At 30.7% G+C, this 22,131-nt stretch overlaps 1 protein-coding gene across 1 annotated transcript in view; it reads right to left on the bottom strand.

The window, feature by feature from the left end:
- Positions 1-3,114: 3,114 nt before the first annotated feature.
- Positions 3,115-22,131, bottom strand: part of LOC142322996 (uncharacterized) — a 1,447,060-nt gene continuing 1,428,043 nt past the window's right edge. The window contains exons 19-24 of the mRNA XM_075362093.1: positions 20,947-21,097; positions 18,858-19,089; positions 16,870-16,999; positions 14,624-14,750; positions 5,405-5,623; positions 3,115-4,151 (exon numbers count right to left, since the gene is read on the bottom strand). Of these exons, the coding sequence (XP_075218208.1) occupies positions 3,460-4,151; positions 5,405-5,623; positions 14,624-14,750; positions 16,870-16,999; positions 18,858-19,089; positions 20,947-21,097 (1,551 nt within the window). The 3' untranslated portion in view covers positions 3,115-3,459. The remainder of the gene's footprint in view (positions 4,152-5,404; positions 5,624-14,623; positions 14,751-16,869; positions 17,000-18,857; positions 19,090-20,946; positions 21,098-22,131) is intronic.

The raw sequence follows: 22,131 nt of genomic DNA, 5'->3' as shown, positions 1-22,131 counted from the left end.
AAAATACAAAGTCTATTCAGTAGACCTACATGTGGTATAGCAAACTTTCTTTGGTAAAATATTCTGACAAGGTGACTTCTATCTAAATCTTCTGGTGACTTCTGTCTATATAATGAGTGCTACAGGCACCCTATGGAACATATTTACAACTGGTGGTTTAAATTAAGGAAATCACTTAGATTTCTACTTTAAAAATTTTACATTTTATACTTACAATTTACAAAATGTATGTATGTTACAATATACTTATATAATGTTTGGGCAATTTGTGCATCACCCTATGAATGTTGATGTGATCATTATTGGTCTCCGTGGTACTGTAGAAATTCTAAGTTAATAGTATAAAGCAGTATTTTATAGGGTTGTTCTGTTAAGAACCTTATGAGGTATAATGCTCAAAACTTTTATTTTTTATAATTATTGGTGAATTTTCTTATAAATAACCACGCAAACAAAGTTTGATACAAAAATAAAACAGAAAAAGAATTATAAAATTCAGGTTTAACCCTTTTTCAGCCTTTTGGAGTTTTCAAATCAAAATAATTTAATTAATTATTGTCTTTTCAAAGGTAATGAAACATTTTAATGCTTAATTACACAAAAAGGTAATAACAAGTTCCCAAATTTTCTATTATTTAAGGTTTCATTCCTTTTCAACACCTTAAAGGTTAATAACCAGATAATTTTTTCTTTTATAGTTAAATGATGTATGCCAAATTTCAGCTTTCTAGGTATTCAGGAAGTTGAAGAATCAGTGATGAGTTTATGAGTAAGTGACAGCTTTATTTATTGACCAAAGGTTGTTGGAAATCATTTGGCTTCTTCTTAATATTAAAATCTAAATACTATATTGTTTTTGAACTGTTAATTCTATACATGTTTTCTCTGATGAATTTATAAACTAATTATATTAAATAAAGCTACTGCTAAACAATGAAATATCACAAAATTATGTTTTTGCTTATTTCAAGGAACATTTGTAAATGAAAGCTGAGTTAACTAATAGTTCTAGTTCATAACAAATTAAATATATATTCACTTTTTAAATTACTTCTCTGAATAACCATTCCACAGCAAATTTTCAGATCACAATATTTAAAAAAAATTTAGTGTCATACTACTTTATAAAGAAAGGTGTAACTCTTAAAGTGTTTTTTTCTTTCTTTTTTTGTGAATAATAGAAAAAGGATGTATGTGGATCTTTTTCAAATTTATCACCATAATTTGTCAAAGATATTATTTTATGATTGTGTCTTGGAGGAGGCTGCAATCCTAATTACTGTATGATAGTAAGTTTCAACAGTTTCAGTTAACAATTTCCAAAAGATGTCATAAATCATTAACTGAATATTAGCTAAAGTACAATGGTAACATGATAAGGTATTACAATCCAGTTAAATGTATTTAATTTTTTGATGTTAATTTTTTTTTTTAATAAAAAAAAAATGTTTGAAACACCTTTTTTTATTCTCTTTTCATAATTGTGAGCAATGAATGAATAAATATAATAAATAGGGAAAATTTTCCAAAACAACTTTGCATTAATCACAATCTTAAAAAGGAAACACATGTGAATCAATGTTATTTATTTCTTTCAAGAAGCCATGTCTTACCTTGGGCCTCAATCATGCCAGATCTGCATCTTTTTTGAAATTTACGTACTTTTAGAAATGAATAAAAAGAATGATAATACTGAAGTTGAAAAATAAAAAGAACAAGAAACTGAGTAAGATTATTACAATAATAAGAACTCTGCACTCAATATCTGGTTCTTTCAGAATATCACATAAATCAATCAAGTATAATGATTGTTGTTGTAAGAAAATATATTTTTTTTATAGCTTGTATAACACAGTATTTCTAACTCTTACACAAAACAAAAAGACCAGATCGTTGAAATAAAAACGTAATGAGACAAAATTATAAAAAGAAATATAGAAGAATCAAAAATTGAAAACTGGAGGAAGAAATTGATTTAGAACAGCAATCTTTAAAATCATAGACAAATGATTAGTAATTACTGTAATGCATCTAAATATGTTAACTTGGGTAATTATTTTGGAAACAATTTAATAAATAGATAATAATAACTGAAGGTATATAAAACACAAAAGAGAAAGAAAGGAATTTTTAAATTTTAATAAATTTCTGCAGAAAAGTAAAAAATAAATTTTATTAATGCTATCATTAAAAAAATCAATTCATTTGAAAGATATCTTTCCTGCAAATTTAGAAAAACTTTATTTAAAATATACAAAATTATGAATAAAAAATAGTATCTGCTAACTATAATAAACTGACCATTTGTAAGATGTACTATAAAGCTTACTAAGAAGTCAGACCAATAAACAAGAACCCAATAACAATCCCAACCCCACCATTTTAATAATAAACAATACTTTTCTATCATACATATATTGGCATGTGACACAAATGTTACCAGTAGTATAGCCATCAGAGTGTGATCCAGCATAAATATATTAATAAAATAAGACTAAAATATTTTAAGTAAAAATATAATTGTATAATTGAATATACAAACATTTATATATATATATATATATATATATATATATATATATATATAATATATATATAATATATATATAATATATGATAAATGCATACATGAAGGATACAAATATATAAATCCAAAAATGTAAAATTAAACTATTAATTAAAGGTTTTATGTAAAATGATAAAGACAAGGGCAAAATTGAAAAAAAGAAATGAAAAATTCTGAAAGAAAAAAGTATAGTTTCTCTCTTTACTTACTTCTTACTTTCTACCTTCTTACTTTCAGAATTTTTAATTTCATACAAACATCAAATCATAATGGGAGTAAAAAAATATTAATTAATATAAATAAAAATAAATTACTGCTGTTAATAAATACTGACTTACATAAAGCCAAATGAATTCAAAATGAGTAGCAGTAAGAACATTTTCTCAGACTGATGAATATGTTAAATCATTTAAACAACACCAAAACAATTACAATCTGTAAAAAAAATATACTTGAAAAATTACTAAAAAAAGTAAAAAGGTTTTAAACATTAATAAATAAAGAAGAAAGAATTAATTAATCATTCCATTTTTAATAATAGTCTTACTTTAAAGGTAACTACTGCATTAAAAAAATATGAAAATAATATTTATTCATTAAAAATAAAAGGAGAAATTAATTAGTATCAGTACTTCATGTTGATGCTACACTTAGCTATGCATTCCACTTATACAAAATGTTAATACTGACTTTCAGTACATACACAGGTAAATAATAATAATAGTAACAAGAATTGTCTTTCATATATTTACAAAAATATTAATTTCATATTTATTAATGTTGTGAATGAGTGTGTTGTAAATTTTTTATGAGTATATTTTGTAATTTTGATATCATGTGGTAAATATTATATTAAGATATATATAACAAATAATAATCTAAGTTAATGATTGTTATAAACTAGTTTTAGCAATCAGACCGGATGTAGTAATTGTATTCCCTAATTCATCTTCTTCTTTAATATTTAATAAAGGTTTTCTTTGGTAGCTAAGACTATCAGAAGAATTACCATTCGAATCTTGTGGTGTACGATTGAGCAAATAATCCAAATCATGTGAAATCTTTTCTAACACATCACCACCATCACTCGAATTTACTAAAGGTACATCAACTTTTTTATCTATAACTATATCGTTTTCAGCTAATACACCTATCGCTGCCGATGTAGAAGCATTGTCTTTATTATTCATGCATTCATGATCGGTTATTGAAGGGTTACCATTATCACCTACTGTTGTTACAGTAACTTCATTTAGTTCGACAACTTTACCAGGACATGGTTCAACATCAACACTACATAAAACAATCGTAGGTGCTTCAACTAATTCACCTTTATCAGTACTATTTGTTATAACACCTAATTCAACACATACCCTTGTGGTAACTATTTCTTGCGCAGGCTGATTATTATTACTTTGTACGTATTCTGCTGGATTCTGATAATAACTTGTTCTTACAAATTGCCACTTATCATTGTTTGTATCATCACAACACTGTGTATCAGTAGTTATTCCTTGTTTTAATTTTCTTGGACTGTTTGGATAACTTTCTAAATCTACCTCATCTGCATTTCCTCTAACACATCCTATGAAAAATAATTCAAAATGTTAAAATCTATAAACAATAAGAGACTTAAAGTAATAAAAACAATGCTGATCCTTTACTTTTAATCTCTAATATGTTTTGCATATGAAACATTTATATCAATTTGGTTTGAATGTTTGACAAGCCCGTGCAAAAATAAAGAAGACAACTTTTCAGGAAAAATCTTTTTTATTTCCCAATATAATCTCCACTCAAGTTTATAAACTTAGTGTAATGATGCTAAAGTTTTTTGACCCTATTCTTAAAATATAATTTATCAAAGTCTTCAAAGTAGGCAGATGTTTTGGCAAAAACATCATTTCACATAAATCTCCAGCAAGCCATTTCTTCATATCTGGAAACATATAATAGTTCAAAAGTGAGTCTTAGAAGAAAGGGATGCTGAAGAATTTTGTAGCATAAATTGAACAATTTTGCTGTCATAATCACTGAAGAGTGAACTGATGAATTGTCTTATGAAAAATGACATTCTTTAAAATGAAATTTCTTAGAAGTTTTGTTGGTTGCACAACAAAACTCATGCTTTAAGGATTAAGACTAACCTATTTTATAATTTACTTCTTTATTATCTAAGAAAATGAGGATATGGTCAATTACAGTCATTTAATGTAGCATGTTTTAAAAGTGTCAAGCATGGATTTGAACTTCTGGATGAAAGGAAAGTTGCTACCTCATAGCATCATAGTTGCTATATAGGTTGAAGGTATTGTAATTGTAATACTATCATTGTGAGTAACAGTAAATATGTATCATAAAAGATTGAGTTATTATCTGTGAGGATATGAGACATATAACCCAGAACAGTAATCTTAACATGGTCGATTTTTTATCGACAAGCAAATGAAATCTATTTTATTTTTTTAGTTTGTGTACAACATTGAGCTAAAATTGCAGTTAATGTAATTTCTGTATTTATCCAAGAAAGTATTACAAGCAAATAAAAATCTGCATTTGCATTTTATAGATACAGTGTGGATCAACTAACAGAACAAAGCATAAATAACCTGATAAGGATAAAAAGACAAAGATGGAAAATTAACAAAAAAAGAATTAGGTTGAAATCTTCTGTCATAAAGATGTAATACTAGCGTTTAACTCATGCCATAGAATTTTATTCCTAATTATACTCCTATATTTTTCAGTATCTGAAGCACATTTTAGCACAAGCATACATTTAAACATGTAATATAACAAATTCTAATTTTCATAGTTGCTGAAATTAATGTAATATACCTGTTACTAAATCAGAATGGAAGGTCACCATTTTTCCTGTTTTATTCTGTTGTTGAGTACGATCAGTTGGTTCAGTTAATAAGGTAGGTGCTGAGGCAGGTGTAACAACATCTTTCATAGCTAAGCCTTCATCAACTCCTAACGGTGATTCTTTTATTAATTCCCTTCTTGTTGGAGGAACTGCTTCACTTTCTATTTCACCATCTTGCTTTGTGAAAACTAAAATAAAATGAAAAGAATTTGTAACAATAAATATAGGATAAAATTTTAAAGAAAAGATATTAATGTCACACCATCAACAATACTTATGTGTATGTGTGTGTGTGTGTTCTGATACTACAAGGGCTTCAAAAAATGGAAATTTTCAACTTTGAATTAAGACAGAACAATAAATGTGGGCTTATTTCAAAGCTAGAAGTTAAGTTTTTGATGGCTGTTTCCCTGTTTGTTGGAAAAAAGGTGTTCTTAAATTGTTGTTTAAAGGTGGTGATAAGGACCCCACCGGCCTCAATGTGTGTGTGTGTGTGAGCATGCGCACATAAGTACAATTGAGAACTTTTATTTACTAGGTTGAAAAGCAGTCTTACAAAAATATAAAAATTAATAGTAATTTTTTATATTAGTTAGCATTGACTTTTAATTACCCCTTTTTATGTTCTTTGAAAAGAACCAAAACTAATATATTAGTTTGTAATATATTACTGTCATATTATAATATAATATATATTATAATATATTATCGCTGTCTCATATATTTTGTACCGGCTTGCCTAACAGGTGATTATAATAAAAAGTTTTATAAGTAAAACCCAACTTGTTTTTTTATTTTTTAAACTGCTGAGGCCATCTACATTGCAATTACTTATAAATTTTCCATAACTGTATATGTGACACACAAAACCAGAATTGAACTTGGGACCTACAGTGTACCTCAGGTATCACTCTACCCTCTATGCTGCTGATATGATAAAAACTGACTTTTAACATTTTGTAGAATTTTTAATTTTTAGAATATAGATTCTTGACTTAAAAATGTTCTTTTTAAGTTATTTGGAAAAATATAAAAAATGGGAACTATTTGAGGAATCTCCTCTACATATTAACAAAGTAGTATAAAAATTAGTCTGATGCAAAATATAAAAAAGAGGTCAAATTGACAGCCTATTCCTTTATTGAAGTTTGTTAGTGTGAATAAATTTATGATCAGTATAACACAACCCCAACAGGGAGTTTTACTCACTAAGATTGGGGGTTGGTGTTCCCATGGCTCTAGCCTAGGCAACTTTTCTTCCCGCTACACATCCTGCTGCTTTTACACCATACATACCCACCATCTCACAAACACTACACAATTCACAACATACACACTTACGTAGCAACACAACAACAACAACTTGTGAACCTAAAGGTTCACACTCTCTCCAAGGTCTCAAGAATGCCCCATTTATAAAGAAGAAAAAGCCATTTCGAAAATCTGTACCAAAAAAGTCTCCTTTCCTTTGATATGTTGATAGTAATAGTTTTACACAGGCTGTCTCAAACAATGTGCAAAAGGAGAATAAATGTGGATCTAGTAAAGATCTACCAAATTAGTTTTTAGCTTTATCAGACAAAGTAAAGTCCGTCATGGCTGTTATTACAGCATTGAGTATTGGCAAGAAGGTAACTTCTAGAAAAACCGATGGTGGTTTATTTAAATCCACTTCAGTGATTAACCATCACATAAAATATCTGCTGCACCAATTACGTACCAAACAACCAAGATCCCTGTGAAGGGATCTTGGGGTTTCAGCAAGGATCTGGTGGCGGATGAAATGCCCAAAAAAGCAAAGCACTTCTTAAACTCATAAAATCAAAAAAGAAAAACTGGGTAGTATTTGTTGACAATCTGCATGCAGAAATGTTATATGTAACAGGAAAGGAGTGTTTTCTATGACAATTAATATTATTCAGTGGATTGTTTGTGGTCTCTGTTCTCGCCGTGAGGCTATTGAATTCCTGCTAAAGGAGGTAAATCCTACATTACTGTGTCTGCAGGAGAGTCGCCCACATCCACAGGATGATGTATCCTTTCGCAGTTATGATTGCAAAATATGAAATGAAAGTGAGGGTAAAGGACATGAAGGTGTGGCCGTTTCCTGAAGGAAATCGTGTAAGCTGCACTTTCTCCACTAGTGAAAAACATCCCTGCAGTCTCCATTAAGATATTGGGGCCATTTAAAATGAATATGTGCTACGTATACCTTCGGCCTAATTCCAATATCAGTGAGGATGATCTGTCCAGTCTGTTTTCACAGATTCTTTTCCCTGCCTAAAAATTAGCAATTTCAAGCCCATCACTACTTACAGGGCTCATCATTATGTTCTTCTTGAGACACTATAGTTGATCCACTGAGGTAGAACTTAGATCTTCGCTTATTAAATGATGAGTCGTATCATCTTCATTAGGTACATTTTCGTGCATTGATCTGTGCTTGTTCAGCAACCCTACCCTCACATCTTACCCGGTGTCTCAAAAAATTTCTTCGGAAGTGATCATAGACCAGTTGTTATCTTTCTGTGTAATAGTGATTTATCTCAGAGTCAGCAACACATATGAGTACTTCAGATAGCGGAGTGGATCGGATACAGAGGTTCCTTTAGCCTTTATGAGAATGGTAGGTAGCTCAATCTACCAACTTTCAAAGTTTACACAACAAATTCTTGATAGTGTGAATGAATTCATCCTTGCAAAATCCAGAAAGCCAAGGCGGCCTACTGTTCTTTTGTGGGATGAAGACTGCTGGTGTAAACTAAAGGACCGGCGCAGGGCTTTACGTCATTTCAATTGAAGACCTATGATTGGAATTTCTCTGTGTCTTCCACAATGCCAGGGCTGTTTGCCGTTGAGTGTTTCGGTGTGCTATACAAAAATATTGGCTGAATTATCGCGATTACATTTCTCAAACACCATCAACTGTTGTATGGGTAAAAATTCAGATTGCATGTAGATCACGACAATCTCTGCAGCTGATTGGGCTGGAAAACAACTGCATTCTCATAACAAAGACAATGGATGTGGTGAACAGATTTGGAAACATGTTTATGGCAGTTTCACTTAAATCATAATATTGTCATGAGTTTATCAGGTATAAGTTGCAGTTAGAATATGTGCAATTTGTTATCGGAAAATTGCAAATGGAATTAAAGATCCAATTTTCTTTTGATGAGTTAAGGTATGCCTTGAAAAATTCCTGTGACACTTCCCCTGGAAATGATAATATCACTTAGTATGTTATCTCACCTCCCGGATACTGCATTATAACATCTTTTGTATGTCTATAATAGAATATTTTACCGTCTAAAATTAGGAAATTTCTCTCAAGGAACCAGAGAAATGCCCTAATTGCCTCCAAGCAATGGGGTTTCCGCCGAGGTAGTCTATTGATCACGTAGTTTCTCTTCAATCTGTCATTCAAAACATCTTTCTTTTCTGCCAACGCATCGTTGCTGTATTTTTCGATTTGCAGAAGGTATATTACACGGTTTGAAGGAGAGAAATCCTCCCAGACAAATACATCAGACAGCCGAAGTCTAAGTGGTCAGTAAAAATGCAACATGCACACACGATCAGCTCCCTAATGAGTATTGAATAGAACTCTCAGCATGTCTAGCTTCTTTAGATCTTTGCCCATGTCAGTCGTTCGACAAACCATAATCCAGGAAATCAAACCTGCGTGCATGGTTCAACTGGTTCACTATATAAAAACAGTTGACTGTTAACATGTTCCCTCAACCAGGAAAAGCAAATGCATTTCAATTTTTCCACGGAAAATATGTGTCTAGTCGATTTACACCACGATTCTAAGCGAGTTACTGTGTTTTAAAGCAGTCTCTCACGAGTAGCTAAAGTTCTAGATGTTACGTAAATAGAAAAAATCATCTACAAAGAACACACAACAGGTTTTGGCATGCAGTTTTCTATACTATTTATAGCTTTGGCAAACAAAATAATACTTAGGGCACTTTCCTGTGGTATTCAGTTTTCTAATGTAAACTTCAGGTTTTTTTTTTAGGAGTATACCTTTATAAAGTTTTGTAAATTTTTTAAGTTTGTTTCACCTTGTAACATCATTAAAATAAATATATATATTTTTGAATCGGTTGCTAGGAAACATTGTTATGATTTATATTAGTTTCTTTTTAGTTAAAAAATTAATTTTGACAGCTTTCTGTTGTTTATATATATTATAAATTATCAGTAGTTTTAAATTTATAAGTATGGAAAGTGATATAGATGATTTGGAACCTCCTTTTCCGTTTACTGGGCGCACAAGACCAAAAGCGGACATAAAAGCATCTGAATTAGTATTTGCTATAATTCGTAATTTGAAAGAGACCAAAGGAACAACACGAAGGAATATCATTAATTATATGGTACAAGAGTACAATTATAGTGATCATTTAAAAAGATCTATTAATACCACTCTGAAACGAGGATTGGACTATGGGATACTAAGACGTGAAAACGGTCGTTTCTTAGTGAATCTAAATGATGATAATCTAAGTATGGTTGCAAGAGCAAGAGGTTGTGAAAAAAAAAGGAGAGGACGACGCTGTGTAAGTAAATCTGGAGGTAGGTCACGAAGTAGAAGATCAAGATCAGGAGGTAGATCAAGGAGAAGAGGATCTTGCAAACAAAGAGGATGTAGGTGTAAACGCAGGAGGAGTCGCTCCAAAAGACGTTATAGACATAGAAAAGGTCGTCATTCTGTCATTCATGATAGTGAATAAATTGTTATTGGCTTCAATTTGGTATTTGTGGGTAATATTACAAAAAAATTATATAAATATAATATTTTTATATTAAAAATTTTTGTATTACGTTTACATGTTTGTATTATGTTTATTGTATACTACAATAAACATTTTTCTGAATATATATTTTGTTTTTAATTTTTTTAGGTATGTTTTGGAAAATTTTATTATTATATAACTTTAATTAAGGTAAGCAAAAGATCGATCCCATTAGTATTAAAAAAAAATCAAATTGAGAACAATTACTTGGGTCATTTTTTCTTGAAGCAAGAGATTATTCTAACATTCTTGAATATTTCATGACTGTCTCTGTTCAGGTTGAAAGAATTTTGTTGGAAGCTTCTATAAAGAAATAATGAATTAACTGTTAATTAGAATTGTTTTCATAGAATACAAGGTCTTGTAGTTAATTGTATTTTTAAGATTTGGCTGCTGCATACATTTTAACATCAGCATGTAATAAATACACTATTCAGTCTGAGACATAGGAAGGTAAGCAAAAAATCCTACCTTCCTGTTTATCTACCTGTTTTATAATTAAAATAGCTTCATTTTTTAATTTTGAATACACTACCTCACCGTTTATTTCTGTAACTTTGTTGAACAAAGCTGTTCTTTACTTTTGTTGCATTTCTAATGTGATAATCAAATTAGTCAGTCAAACAGAACATTCTTTTAAAAAACGTTGCCATGTGACAGTGGATCTTAAAGGCAATTTTGCATCATCAAATCAAGGGAAATCAAATATTTCCTGAACTGCTATTCTCTCTCTTGAAATAATAACTGCAATACCATCCTGTTGGAAGCGTAAAAAGTACCTGTCTTCACTTACAAGGTTCTACCCAAAAGTTCGGGAAATTTGAATTTCGTGTGTGAACCATTGCTGGTACGACCTACTGCCACTAGATCTGGCTAACAGTACTCTTTGTGAATCAGTGTTCCAACAGCTGTGACGGTGAGAGACTGCATTGTTGACTTTTGTGCGGTTGTGTAACGTTGTGTTTTACTGCTTCGCCGGAGTTCTAAATGGCAGATTTTAAAGAGCAAACAACCTGCATCAAATTTTGCTTCATGCTTAAAAATACTGGTGCAGAAACCCATTGCATGCTTGTGGAAGCATTTGGTGACAATGCCATGAGTAAAAGTAAAAATTATTTATGGTACAAACGATTCAAAGGTGGACGAACGACTGTCGATGACGATGAGCGTTCAGGAAGACCATCAACAAGCGCAACACCAGAAAACATCGTGAAAGTGCGAGAGGCTATTGTTGCAGATCGTAGACTAACAATCCAAGATGTTTCAAAGGCATTATCCATAAGGAATTTGTTCCTCTTGGTCAAACTGTCAATGGGATGTTCTATTGTGAAGTTTTAAAGCATTTACATGAAAGCATTAGGCGCAAATGTTCAGATCTGTGGGGTAACAACAGCTGGGTTCTGCACCATGACAACGCGCCCGCGCACATGTCGCTAGCCGTTCGGAATTTCTTGGCTGCCAAAAAGACGGTAGTGATTCCCCACCCACCCTATTCGCCTGACCTTGCCCTGTGCGACTTTTTTCTCTTTCTGAAAATAAAATTTCAATTGAAAGGCCATTGTTTTAACACAATTGAGGAGATTCAGGAAGAAATGCAGAATGTGCTTCGAACACTTACACCTGCAGACTTCCAGGGTTGCATAGAATCATGGGAAAAATGCTGGGATCATAGTATCAATGCCCAAGGGGATTACTTTGAAGGAGGCAGTGGAAATTATAAGTTATGGTAAGCTATTTTATTTTTATGGTAAAATTCCCCGAACTTTTGGGTAGCACCTCGTATAAGATGTTCTCGCATAGTAACGTCAACAGAATTAATGAGCGAGATAACATGCTTAACTCTTTTTTTTTCTTTTTTCCTGTTAGCCTCTGGTAATTACTGTTCAGATAATACTTCAGACGATGATATGTATGAGTGTAGTCTTGTACAGTCTCAGTTCGATCATTCCTGAGATGTATGGTTAATTGAAATCCAACTACCAAAGAACACCGGTATCCATGATCAAATCCGTGTAAAAATAACTAACTTTACTAGAACTAGAACACTGGAACTCTCGACTTCCAAATCAGCTGATTTGGGAAAACACATTCATCACTAGACCAACCCAGTGGATAACATGCTTTACTCTACCTGGTCTTTACTGTTCTTTAATTAGTATAATTGAAATTAAAAAAAAAATTAATTGCATATTGTAAATCAGAAAAAACTGTTCACCACAAGTTGGAAGAAGTAACTCCTACTTTCAAATTTCTGTGAAATTTGAATGGAATTCTGCATAATTTGAATGCTGAAAAGGGAGTAAGAAAATACTTTTTGGTGTCTGGATAGGGGTGAGGGAAATGGGGACAGAAAAGGGGTGTTAAATAATGATGAATTTAATAAAGAGAGATGCTTTAATAAAACTGAGAGACAGACCAAGAAGAACTGATAAAGTAAGCACCAAGATAGTAAAAGCTGCAGGAGTGTGTGGTTTACAGTGGCTAAAGACTGTTCAGAAGTATGTGGAAAATGAAGGTGATTCCAGAAGACTGAAAAAAGGGAATAATCCTCATATTTAAAGAAGGGGACAAGATTTTGCGTAGTAATTACAGAGGTATTGCACCACTCCCATACATTGCAAAGCTCTTTGGAAGGGTATTGGAAAACCACATCAGAAGGAAGACAAAGGGGGATTGGAAGAGGAATAGATGGGATTCAGATGTAGTAGATTCACTACAGATGCAAGATTTGTGCTGAGACAAGTGAGAAGAAATAGGAGTATAATAAGAAAAGAGTAATGGCGTTTTTGGACATAGTACAGGCATATGACAGCATGGATAGGGAAGTTATGTGACAGGTACTAGAAGAAAGAAATATGTATAAAGCAGATATTAAGATGGCTAAATCTATGTGTGAGGGGAGCAAGAGTTATCTCAGGACAAGGCTGGGGAGGTCAGATTGGTTTGATAAAAGGAAGTTGATATCTCAATTTTTGTTTATAATAATTATGGGTGGAATCTTCAAGAAGGTTAAAAAGGAAATAGCAAAAAGAATGAGTAACTTGTTATTGCAGATGACCTTGATGACCTTATTATATAGGGGGAGTCTGAAACGGATGTAGGGTGTGCAGTAAATGCGTGAAGAAATTCAGAAATGTGGCATGCAGTTTAGTGTTGAGAAGAGTAAAGTGATTGTGAAAGACAGAAAAAAGGGAAATTCAATAAACATTACTATAAATGGTAGAAAAATGGAAAGGATAAGAGTTTACTTATATGAAAACAGATGAGTTATTTACTTTTCTTTCTGACGATGGGAAAATGGCAAAAGTATAAGAAGTACTTTAATGGTAAAGTATAAGTAAAAGAGTACAGAAGGAAAGGGGATTTTGTCGGAGTGTAAGAAGTCTGGTCTGGAACAAGGAGCTTCCTTTGCAATGTAAAAGTTATGTATAAAGTCTAGTTTGTGCCAATTCTTACCTATGTTGCAGAAAAACCTGGACAGCAGGTAGAAAGATAGAGGATGCGTGCAACTGCACGCAGAGAAAACAGGCAGAAGACCAAGGGGTAAACCAAGAATGAAATGATGAATACATTAATGGACGAAGTGCATAAGAGAGATGTGGTGAGACTAATGGATGATAGTTCATTGACCAAGAGAGATGGAGAAATTTTGTTTAAGGCTCAACACAAGGAAACTTGGATAAAAGGGAACTGAAGGTGATGATGATTTATTTAACAATCTTTTCATGACTTATGTAGAACAAAATTTTCATGAATCACTTGGGTGATGGCATGGCTGCAAGGCTTAATGCATCGTCCACACCCTTACTGGGCAACCGAGTTTGAGACCTACCCAAATCAGTTACTTTTTTACACTTTAAATATTATTTATTTAATTCTACCACCAACCCATGACATCATAACTTCGCAGACGACAACAGCTGTTGATTCTGTCACCTTAGCAGATGTTAACAGCTGCTGATCCAGTACTACCAACCTTTAAATTATTAGAATAATTATATAATTAATATTTAATGTATAAAAAATATTAGTTTGGCAACCCTGTAAGGGTAAAGGGAATTCCCTACAGGAAAAAAGGGAAATTTCAAATTGGCGGGCAGCGAGACAAGTGCTCCAAGATGGGTGTCATATGTTTAAAATGCTGCAATCATATTGGCTCTTGGAGGAGCGAAGGGGGAGGCAGCCTGCGACACTGCGCTCCTAGCAGCAAAAGGGAGAATTAGTGATGCAGTATCCCCCATTTCCACCCTACTAACCTATTACTACATAAAAATGACTTATATATGATGATTTAAGTACTCTTTTCATGTGTAATGTTGTTACACATAGTGATGGATAAGCAGAAATTAATAAGAAAAAATAAAAAGAAACCAACACACTTACAACTTAGTGGGTTGCTGTCAGATCCAGAACTGTATACTGTTCCAACATCAACATTCAACTTCTGAAGTATATGTAAATGTAATGATGACTCACTATGTACTACGTAACATACAAGAAGAACAAATCCCTACAGAAAAAAAAAGAGAAACGGTTAATAAAATTAATAAATAAACACATCAGTAGAATACCTTACCAAATTGAAGTATTTTGACCCTTTAATATTTAATGCTAAACTAACCTAACTATCAAGAGATCAGCATGATGTTTTTTTCAGTACATGGAACCCTGGAAGGAAAATTTTTAAAATTATATAATTCCTATTTTTCCAATAGTTACAACAAATAATAATATAAATTAGGATAATGTTAAAAATATAGTTTATTTAATAAAAACACACTCATTTGAATATTTTAACAAATAATAACTGTATGTGCATTGCGAATAAAATGACCCAAAACACTGGCTAATTAAATCTGTCCAAGGCTTATCAACATAATTAATTTTTCAAAGGTATGAGCATCATTCAGTATAATTAAAGAAAAAATGATTGGTAGAAAAATTTGTTTATTTAAAGATAATGAAACTAATACTACTTTTCAACAAAATCCTAACTATATTTACGCACTTGTCCTATCTTTGTTACTCTAGTAGTAATGAATTGTTCACCTTAATGTCTGAGCTATTCTTGTATTGCATCTTACTTACTCATTACTGCTGAACTTGGTATTATGTAAAACTTTTTTGAGACCAAAAAAACCAAAAAAAACCTGATGTTGAGAATCAGGGCCATAAGGTGGATGGCCCAGCATCATATCACAACTCAGCTTTTGAATATCTTCCAGTGGCCTTCTAAGCAATGTGGGAGCTGGCATTACTATGCAGAAGAATTACACCTTTTGAAAAAAACCAAAGTTTCACTTTATTTTCTAGTATGTCACAGTAATGGTGTTGATCACATGTTGTTCTTCCAAATAACCAGAATAAATTGGGCTTTTATACTACCAAAACATTTTTAGCATCATTTTATCAGCTGATGTGTAGGCTTTGAATTTTTCCTGGCGGTTTTAAGAATGTTTCCATTCTTAACTCTGATGTTTGGATTCCAGGTCAAAATGATGAATCCTAATTTCATAACAAGCAATCTAAAAAAAATTTCCTTCCACTAAAAACAGTTTTTTTACGTTCTGTACAAATGTGAATTCAAGTATATTTCTGATTTTGAGTCTTCTGTCTCGCAACCTATGTTGAACATGTATTGTGGTAATTCAGCTATCATGAATAATGGAATGGATAGCCGATACTTTCACTACAAATTTCTGCAATTTCATAAACTGTATGTATCTATACTTATGAACGAGATAATTAATATGATTTTAAGAGCCAGCTGAAACTTGCACTTGTCTTTCACTTCAATAAAAGATGATGGTTCTGCCTAATCCACTAATAAAAATTTGAAGGTCAGTACATATTTTAGCTTACTATTTTAACATCAATGAGTGAATTTCAGCTGGTTTTATATTTTCAAAAAATAAAAACTTCATCAAAGCATGCTGTTCTTCCACAATGCATATTTCAAGCAGAGACAACAATTTGATATAAACAAAAGAAGTTATAATAATGGAAATTTTATTCGAACAGCTGATATTTTCCATGTCAAGGGTGCCAACTTATTCAATTTAATCTACTAAATAGTTTTTCTTCTGTTGCTACTTGTCTCTTTAATTACAGATCGACCATCACTCTCACACGTACATTTTATTATTTTTATTTTAACAAATTTATTATTTTTATTATTGATTTATTTTAGCAAAGTTGATATTTATTAGGGATTAGTGTTGAGTCAATGAATAAGTGATGTACTGCTTGTGTCCATACAGAAATATACAGATGGTTAAAATGAAAACAAATGTACAAAACAATGGTAAAAATGGTTTTCACACACAGTCTTATTCATATGCTTTTTTAAAGTGCGTGAAAAATTTGCATGTCGGAAAGCAGAAATTACATGGGAGGCACAAAATCATGAGTTATTCAACCAAGAAGAATCCTGTAGCTAGTTTTGATGCTGGTCCCCACATCAATTAGTAAAATACTGCAATGTTACCTGTTAGAATTGTCTTTCATTTATGATCATATGAAAGTCACTTGTATTAAAGTCTTATAAATTTCCTAACCAGTGATGGAAATCTGATGATTGTTGATAGATATGAATAATGAATTTAAAAAAAAATGAAAAAGATAATTACCAGTAGTGCACAAGTGAAACTGAAGGCATACTGTGATTTATGTCCAGGGTAGTTTATATAAAATATACTAGCTGTAGCCATTATAAGCATTGTAACAAATATTATTGCAGCTCGTTTCAGTAAACCAACTCTATGAAAAAAAAAACAAAAGAAATTTAAAACATCATTAAATAATTAGAAAGTGCTGAAATAATTTTTACATAGCCGATTATATTACCAATGTATTAAAATTCTAAGCCTGATTGTGATTTGAACACAGAAACTTCAGAATAAAATTCAGTGTTAACACTCCACTATGGAGGATGGAGGTCACTAGAGTGAGCATCCTTCTTTGTTAGGTTAATCAAATATGATTTTTTTATGAGATTCATCACAATCAAACAGTAATCATAATTTTTATAACATCATTTTAAAATATCTTAGTAAACTAAGATGGTTAAGGTAACCATCATCTTTTTCAAATATTAAATATATCTATAAATATTACGACTCAAAAGATATAAAGCATCTCAAAATTAAAAAAAAAGGTTTACATGGTATAAAAATTAACGGTGAAATCTTAAATGTAATACTTAAATATGATTCATTATACCAATATTAAAAAAATAAAAAGTCCCTACATTTCTATTTAGCTCTGTTTTGAAATCTATTTTGGCTCTCAGAAGAAGGCAATGTGAAATAATAATTTCAATATCCAAAAGGTATTTTCATCATTGGTGGGTGAACCTATGGTTATTACATACCCATCACCTCCATTAACATTTGGGATTCTGGTGAAGTTAGAAAATTGTTATTTCTTTCACAAAGTTATCAGGACAAGCTACTGTTGTGCAGAAAATATTTTCATCTTTTGCATACATTTTCTTTACACTATTCTCAATATGGTTGACTCATAGATTTAATGAGTTTGCTTAGTTATATGAAACTGGCTACTACTATTCATCTAGTGTAGAGTGAACTCAATTATTGCTTTGGTGATAATGCATCACTTTTACTTGAAGATGAGTAATTTAATAAATGGCTGACTGCTCCCAAAATGGCACTGGTAGATGAGATGATATCTGAAAAGTTTGATAAAATTAATTGCCAAATTGAAATTCAAAATTAATTCTTTTACAGAATATCTTATCCTGTCACTAATGGCACCTCTTCCAAATCATCTTCATTATTCTTATGTGATTAAAGGAAGAAGACCTGTAAGAAAGTTCTTGTTAAGTATTCATTGTAATTATTAAAAATAATCAACTTATTAAGATAAAAAATAATTCAAAACAATTACTGTGTAAATAAAGGAAAACTAGAATTAATATTATTACTATCATCTTGCACACAACTCAGTATAGTGAAACTTATAAAATTATTAGTGCCTTAGACCAGGAGAAACTCAACAAATGTAATTCTACAACTTATAAAATCCTTACTTTATTGTGAATTGAAAAACTTATATAATCACTAATAACATTACTTAATTTACTTGTAATTTCCAAAGTAGTAAAATCACGTTTAGAAAGAAAATTCTAAATTTAACTTGTAACATAAAATCATTAGTACTGTTATTACTTGATTTTATTGCTCTTTTGGCCCCAGAACACAGCTTTAAATAAAGAACAATGAACTCATAAATAGACTTCCATAGCTGAAAAAGCTAGCCAACAGTAACATCAGTTTACACCAGAAATAGCACTATCAGTAATTACCGCAGAAGCTGCAAAAGCAACAGATTAAAAACATTAAAATATGAGTTTCAGATAAAAGAATTGTACAAAATAGTTATGGCTGGGATTTATTGTTACAACTAATAATAGTTTTATTTATTATTTGGCTCTGATCATCCAGGGAAAGACATCTTTAACAGATATAAAATGTCTCAGCAGTTATGAAACATATATAAGTCAAATATAACTAATTGCTGAAAACCAATAAAATTAGTTCACAAATTCATAGAATAGTAAATAAATAAAAAACAATTTAAAAATAATTACATTTACCTCCTTTCAATTGCTTTACTTGAATCAGAATGAGTAGTTTTTATTTTTGCTAAGATGGCTAATCTTCGCATAACACTGCAGTAAAGGAATACAAATAGAATTGTTAATAACAGTCCGCATGTAATACATGTGTAAAATAACATTGTTCCTTTAACTAACCACCATGACTTCAAGTTCCATCCTGTAGCATTATGAGCTAAATGATTACACAAGACAATCAGCAGAGGAAAACCTGAGAAAAATACATCATTTTGTAAAAAGTGCATTATCTTTTTAGTTTAAGTGTATTTTTTAATTTTATTATACCGAAAGCCTTTTTTCTTCTTTTTATTTTTTTTATTTTGTTAAACCCTTTTGTAAAGGTAAAAAGACTTACTTGCTTGTCTTAATTAATGTACTAGAAGCAAAGTAATGTGTATTGTTACTTTGTTTCTACTTTTATTTTGTTTATTATTTTTGTGTTAGATATCATGTTAATACAATCATTTTATTCAAAAAGATTAATAAGAGATCTAAAAGTATTATTAATAATATGTTTGATTTTATAAACATTATAATATTAAAAATATTATTACGTTTTTCTACATTTTTTATTTTTTGTTTCATATGTTTCTATCTTTTTACTAAGGGAGTTTTCTTTCATTGTTTCTGTCAAAGCTGGACAATGGGACTGCTTTATAGAATGATAATTATAACCTACTGGTCAAATATTGTTCTTGTCCCCATCATCATTTATTGAAAGCCATTTGTAAGACTAATTTTTGGAACTCGTTCATTATTTATAAAAGATTAAACATGACTAGTATGATTTTTGCATATTTACAAAGTTTTACAAATATATTTTCAAAAGTAGTAATGGTGGGTTGATTAGTGACTTTGGATGTTTCTGGTTTGTACTATAATAAATTGCACGTTTCTCAACCAACTATAACCACTTTCAACAAAGTTTAATATCTCTTTTTTATAAATTAACTGATGCTTATTGTAATAATTCTTCTATCAGACATTTCAGACAAAAGCCACTAAAGGTTGCTCATCTATCTTAAGCTCCAAATTGAGAATTTGTGTGAAGCGGCAAACTTATGTAAAGTAGTAGCAAATTTATGTAAAGTAGTACATTCATGAATTTATTCTGGCTAACTGTGATTGTGTGAGCGCCAAATGCGTATCCTAACTATGTCCTTTAGGCTGAAGCCCATCCATTGTACAAGAAATATTTTATTTGTTCTTTATTGAATGTTTTTATGAGTTCTTTAAGAAATTACTCCTTAACAATGAATCATTAGTGTAGATATGTTATATTTTAAATTGTATGCAGGTAATAAATATACTATACAATTTGCTTTCAATTATTTAATTTCAAATTCTTAGATGGTAATTTTGGAGAAATAAACTTATTATATTATTTGATGTATCGCTAAAAACTCATGTAAAGCTTATTTATACATTGTATTAAAATGCAACTACATTATTGGTGATCTATAACTTTACCCAAGCTTCAGTGTATTATAATTTTATGAGAGGTTTACACTCATTTTTTAAATTTAATTAACTTGAAATTAAGATGGTGTGCACTGAATGTAACTAATTATTGCACAGTCATCAATTTGTTGTATGATATGGTCAACATTCCTAGATTATTTTGTTCACCACTGTACACACATCATCTGATAACTTACAAGATAATTAAAGAAAAATAGCCAGTTTGCTTAAGATTTAGGTATGCAATTATTAGCACAACATAGGCTTTTGATGCGTCTGCTGTATTAATAACGTTGTGTGTATCAAACCGGTATTAAACTTTTTTATTGGTAAATAGATGATTCATTACACCATGCTATCATCAGTGAATTCACAAAACCTAAGAAGCAATGTTGAGGTGTACTTGGTCTTAAGTTATGAGGAGTGCAACAAATTTCTTTTTTCTTCAGAAATGTTCATCGGCATACACTAACTAATGAATTACTTGGTGTATGGCCGAAATCATGATTCATTTCCACAATTATTAATTGCGCAGAAGTGTAGTTAAAAAAAATTAGCATATCTAAAATAAAATTATGATGAAATTATTTATAATTCATATTATTACCAGTAATTATGCAGATAACAGTTTGCTTAATATGATGGATCTTTGGTAAGTGAACAACCTCAGTATACACTAGTAACAGTTTACTAAGATGAGATGACATTCCGATTAATAAGAAAGCTTCTAAACTAGTTATCACATAAGGATATGAGCTCTGAAAAATAATTATTAACAGTAATAATAATATAATACCATAATATAGTAAGAAAATTAATAGTATAATTAATTATATTACCAGTGGCCCAATCAATACATCTTTAAAAATACAAAATTATTTGACAATCAAGTTAACTGATTGTCAAAATTATACAAATCTGACCTTTTATAAAATATTTTATTTTCAATTTCATTAAATAAAATAATTATTCAGTCTAATCAGTTTTAAGTTGTTCAGTATTACACCTCATATAGCACAAGATGTACTTGGGATATTCTACACTCATCCCTTATCTCTGATAAGTATCCTGGAATTTGCAGAACATCCAGAAAATACAGTGATATCCAGAGCAGAATGTCCCATTTCTCCTTTGATAGTTAAACAGTACAAATCCCAAGAAAAATAGAAAGTTCCCAAAAGATTTTCTTTCTTTAATCTAAAATCACAACAATAACAAGATCAACATTAAATAATATATTAACATGCATGAGTGATTTATACATCTCCACCATTAAATAATAACTACATCAACTTCTCAAACTTAGAAGATGAGCCGTTAATTTTGCTTCTAGGCTCTTACAATTAAAAAAAAGTATTTTCTTTTTGCTAAATTAAATGTGAATTATAATTTAATATAACTTTCTATTGAAAATAATATTTTACATTTTTGATTTTCAATGTTGATATTTCTGAAAAATTTGTTACTAAGATTCTTGCCATACTCTGCCCACCAATGGCAACAGTTTCTGTTTTTTGCATGAAGTTACCTTAAATGTGTAATTATTTTTCTTGCTCTAGATCTATTGTTCATCGTAGTAGATTTATTTTATTAATAATTAAATTAAAATTATTAAATTATGTAACTTCAGTTGCTTAACTTAAAATATATTGCATCCTAAAATTTGTACTTCGTTGAGTGTACGTATCAGATATTTGTACCGTGGAAAAGAAATGACCGTATGAAAATGTGCTACATATATCCTAATTACATTCCAGATGTACTAGGAACTATTTAGTGTAACATACCAAGA

The sequence above is a fragment of the Lycorma delicatula genome, chromosome 4, assembly GCF_047948215.1.
Source record: "Lycorma delicatula isolate Av1 chromosome 4, ASM4794821v1, whole genome shotgun sequence".
Taxonomy (NCBI): Eukaryota; Metazoa; Arthropoda; class Insecta; order Hemiptera; family Fulgoridae; genus Lycorma; species Lycorma delicatula.
The sequence above is the reverse complement of the archived record's forward strand: the minus strand, read 5'-3'. Positions and strand labels throughout refer to the sequence as shown.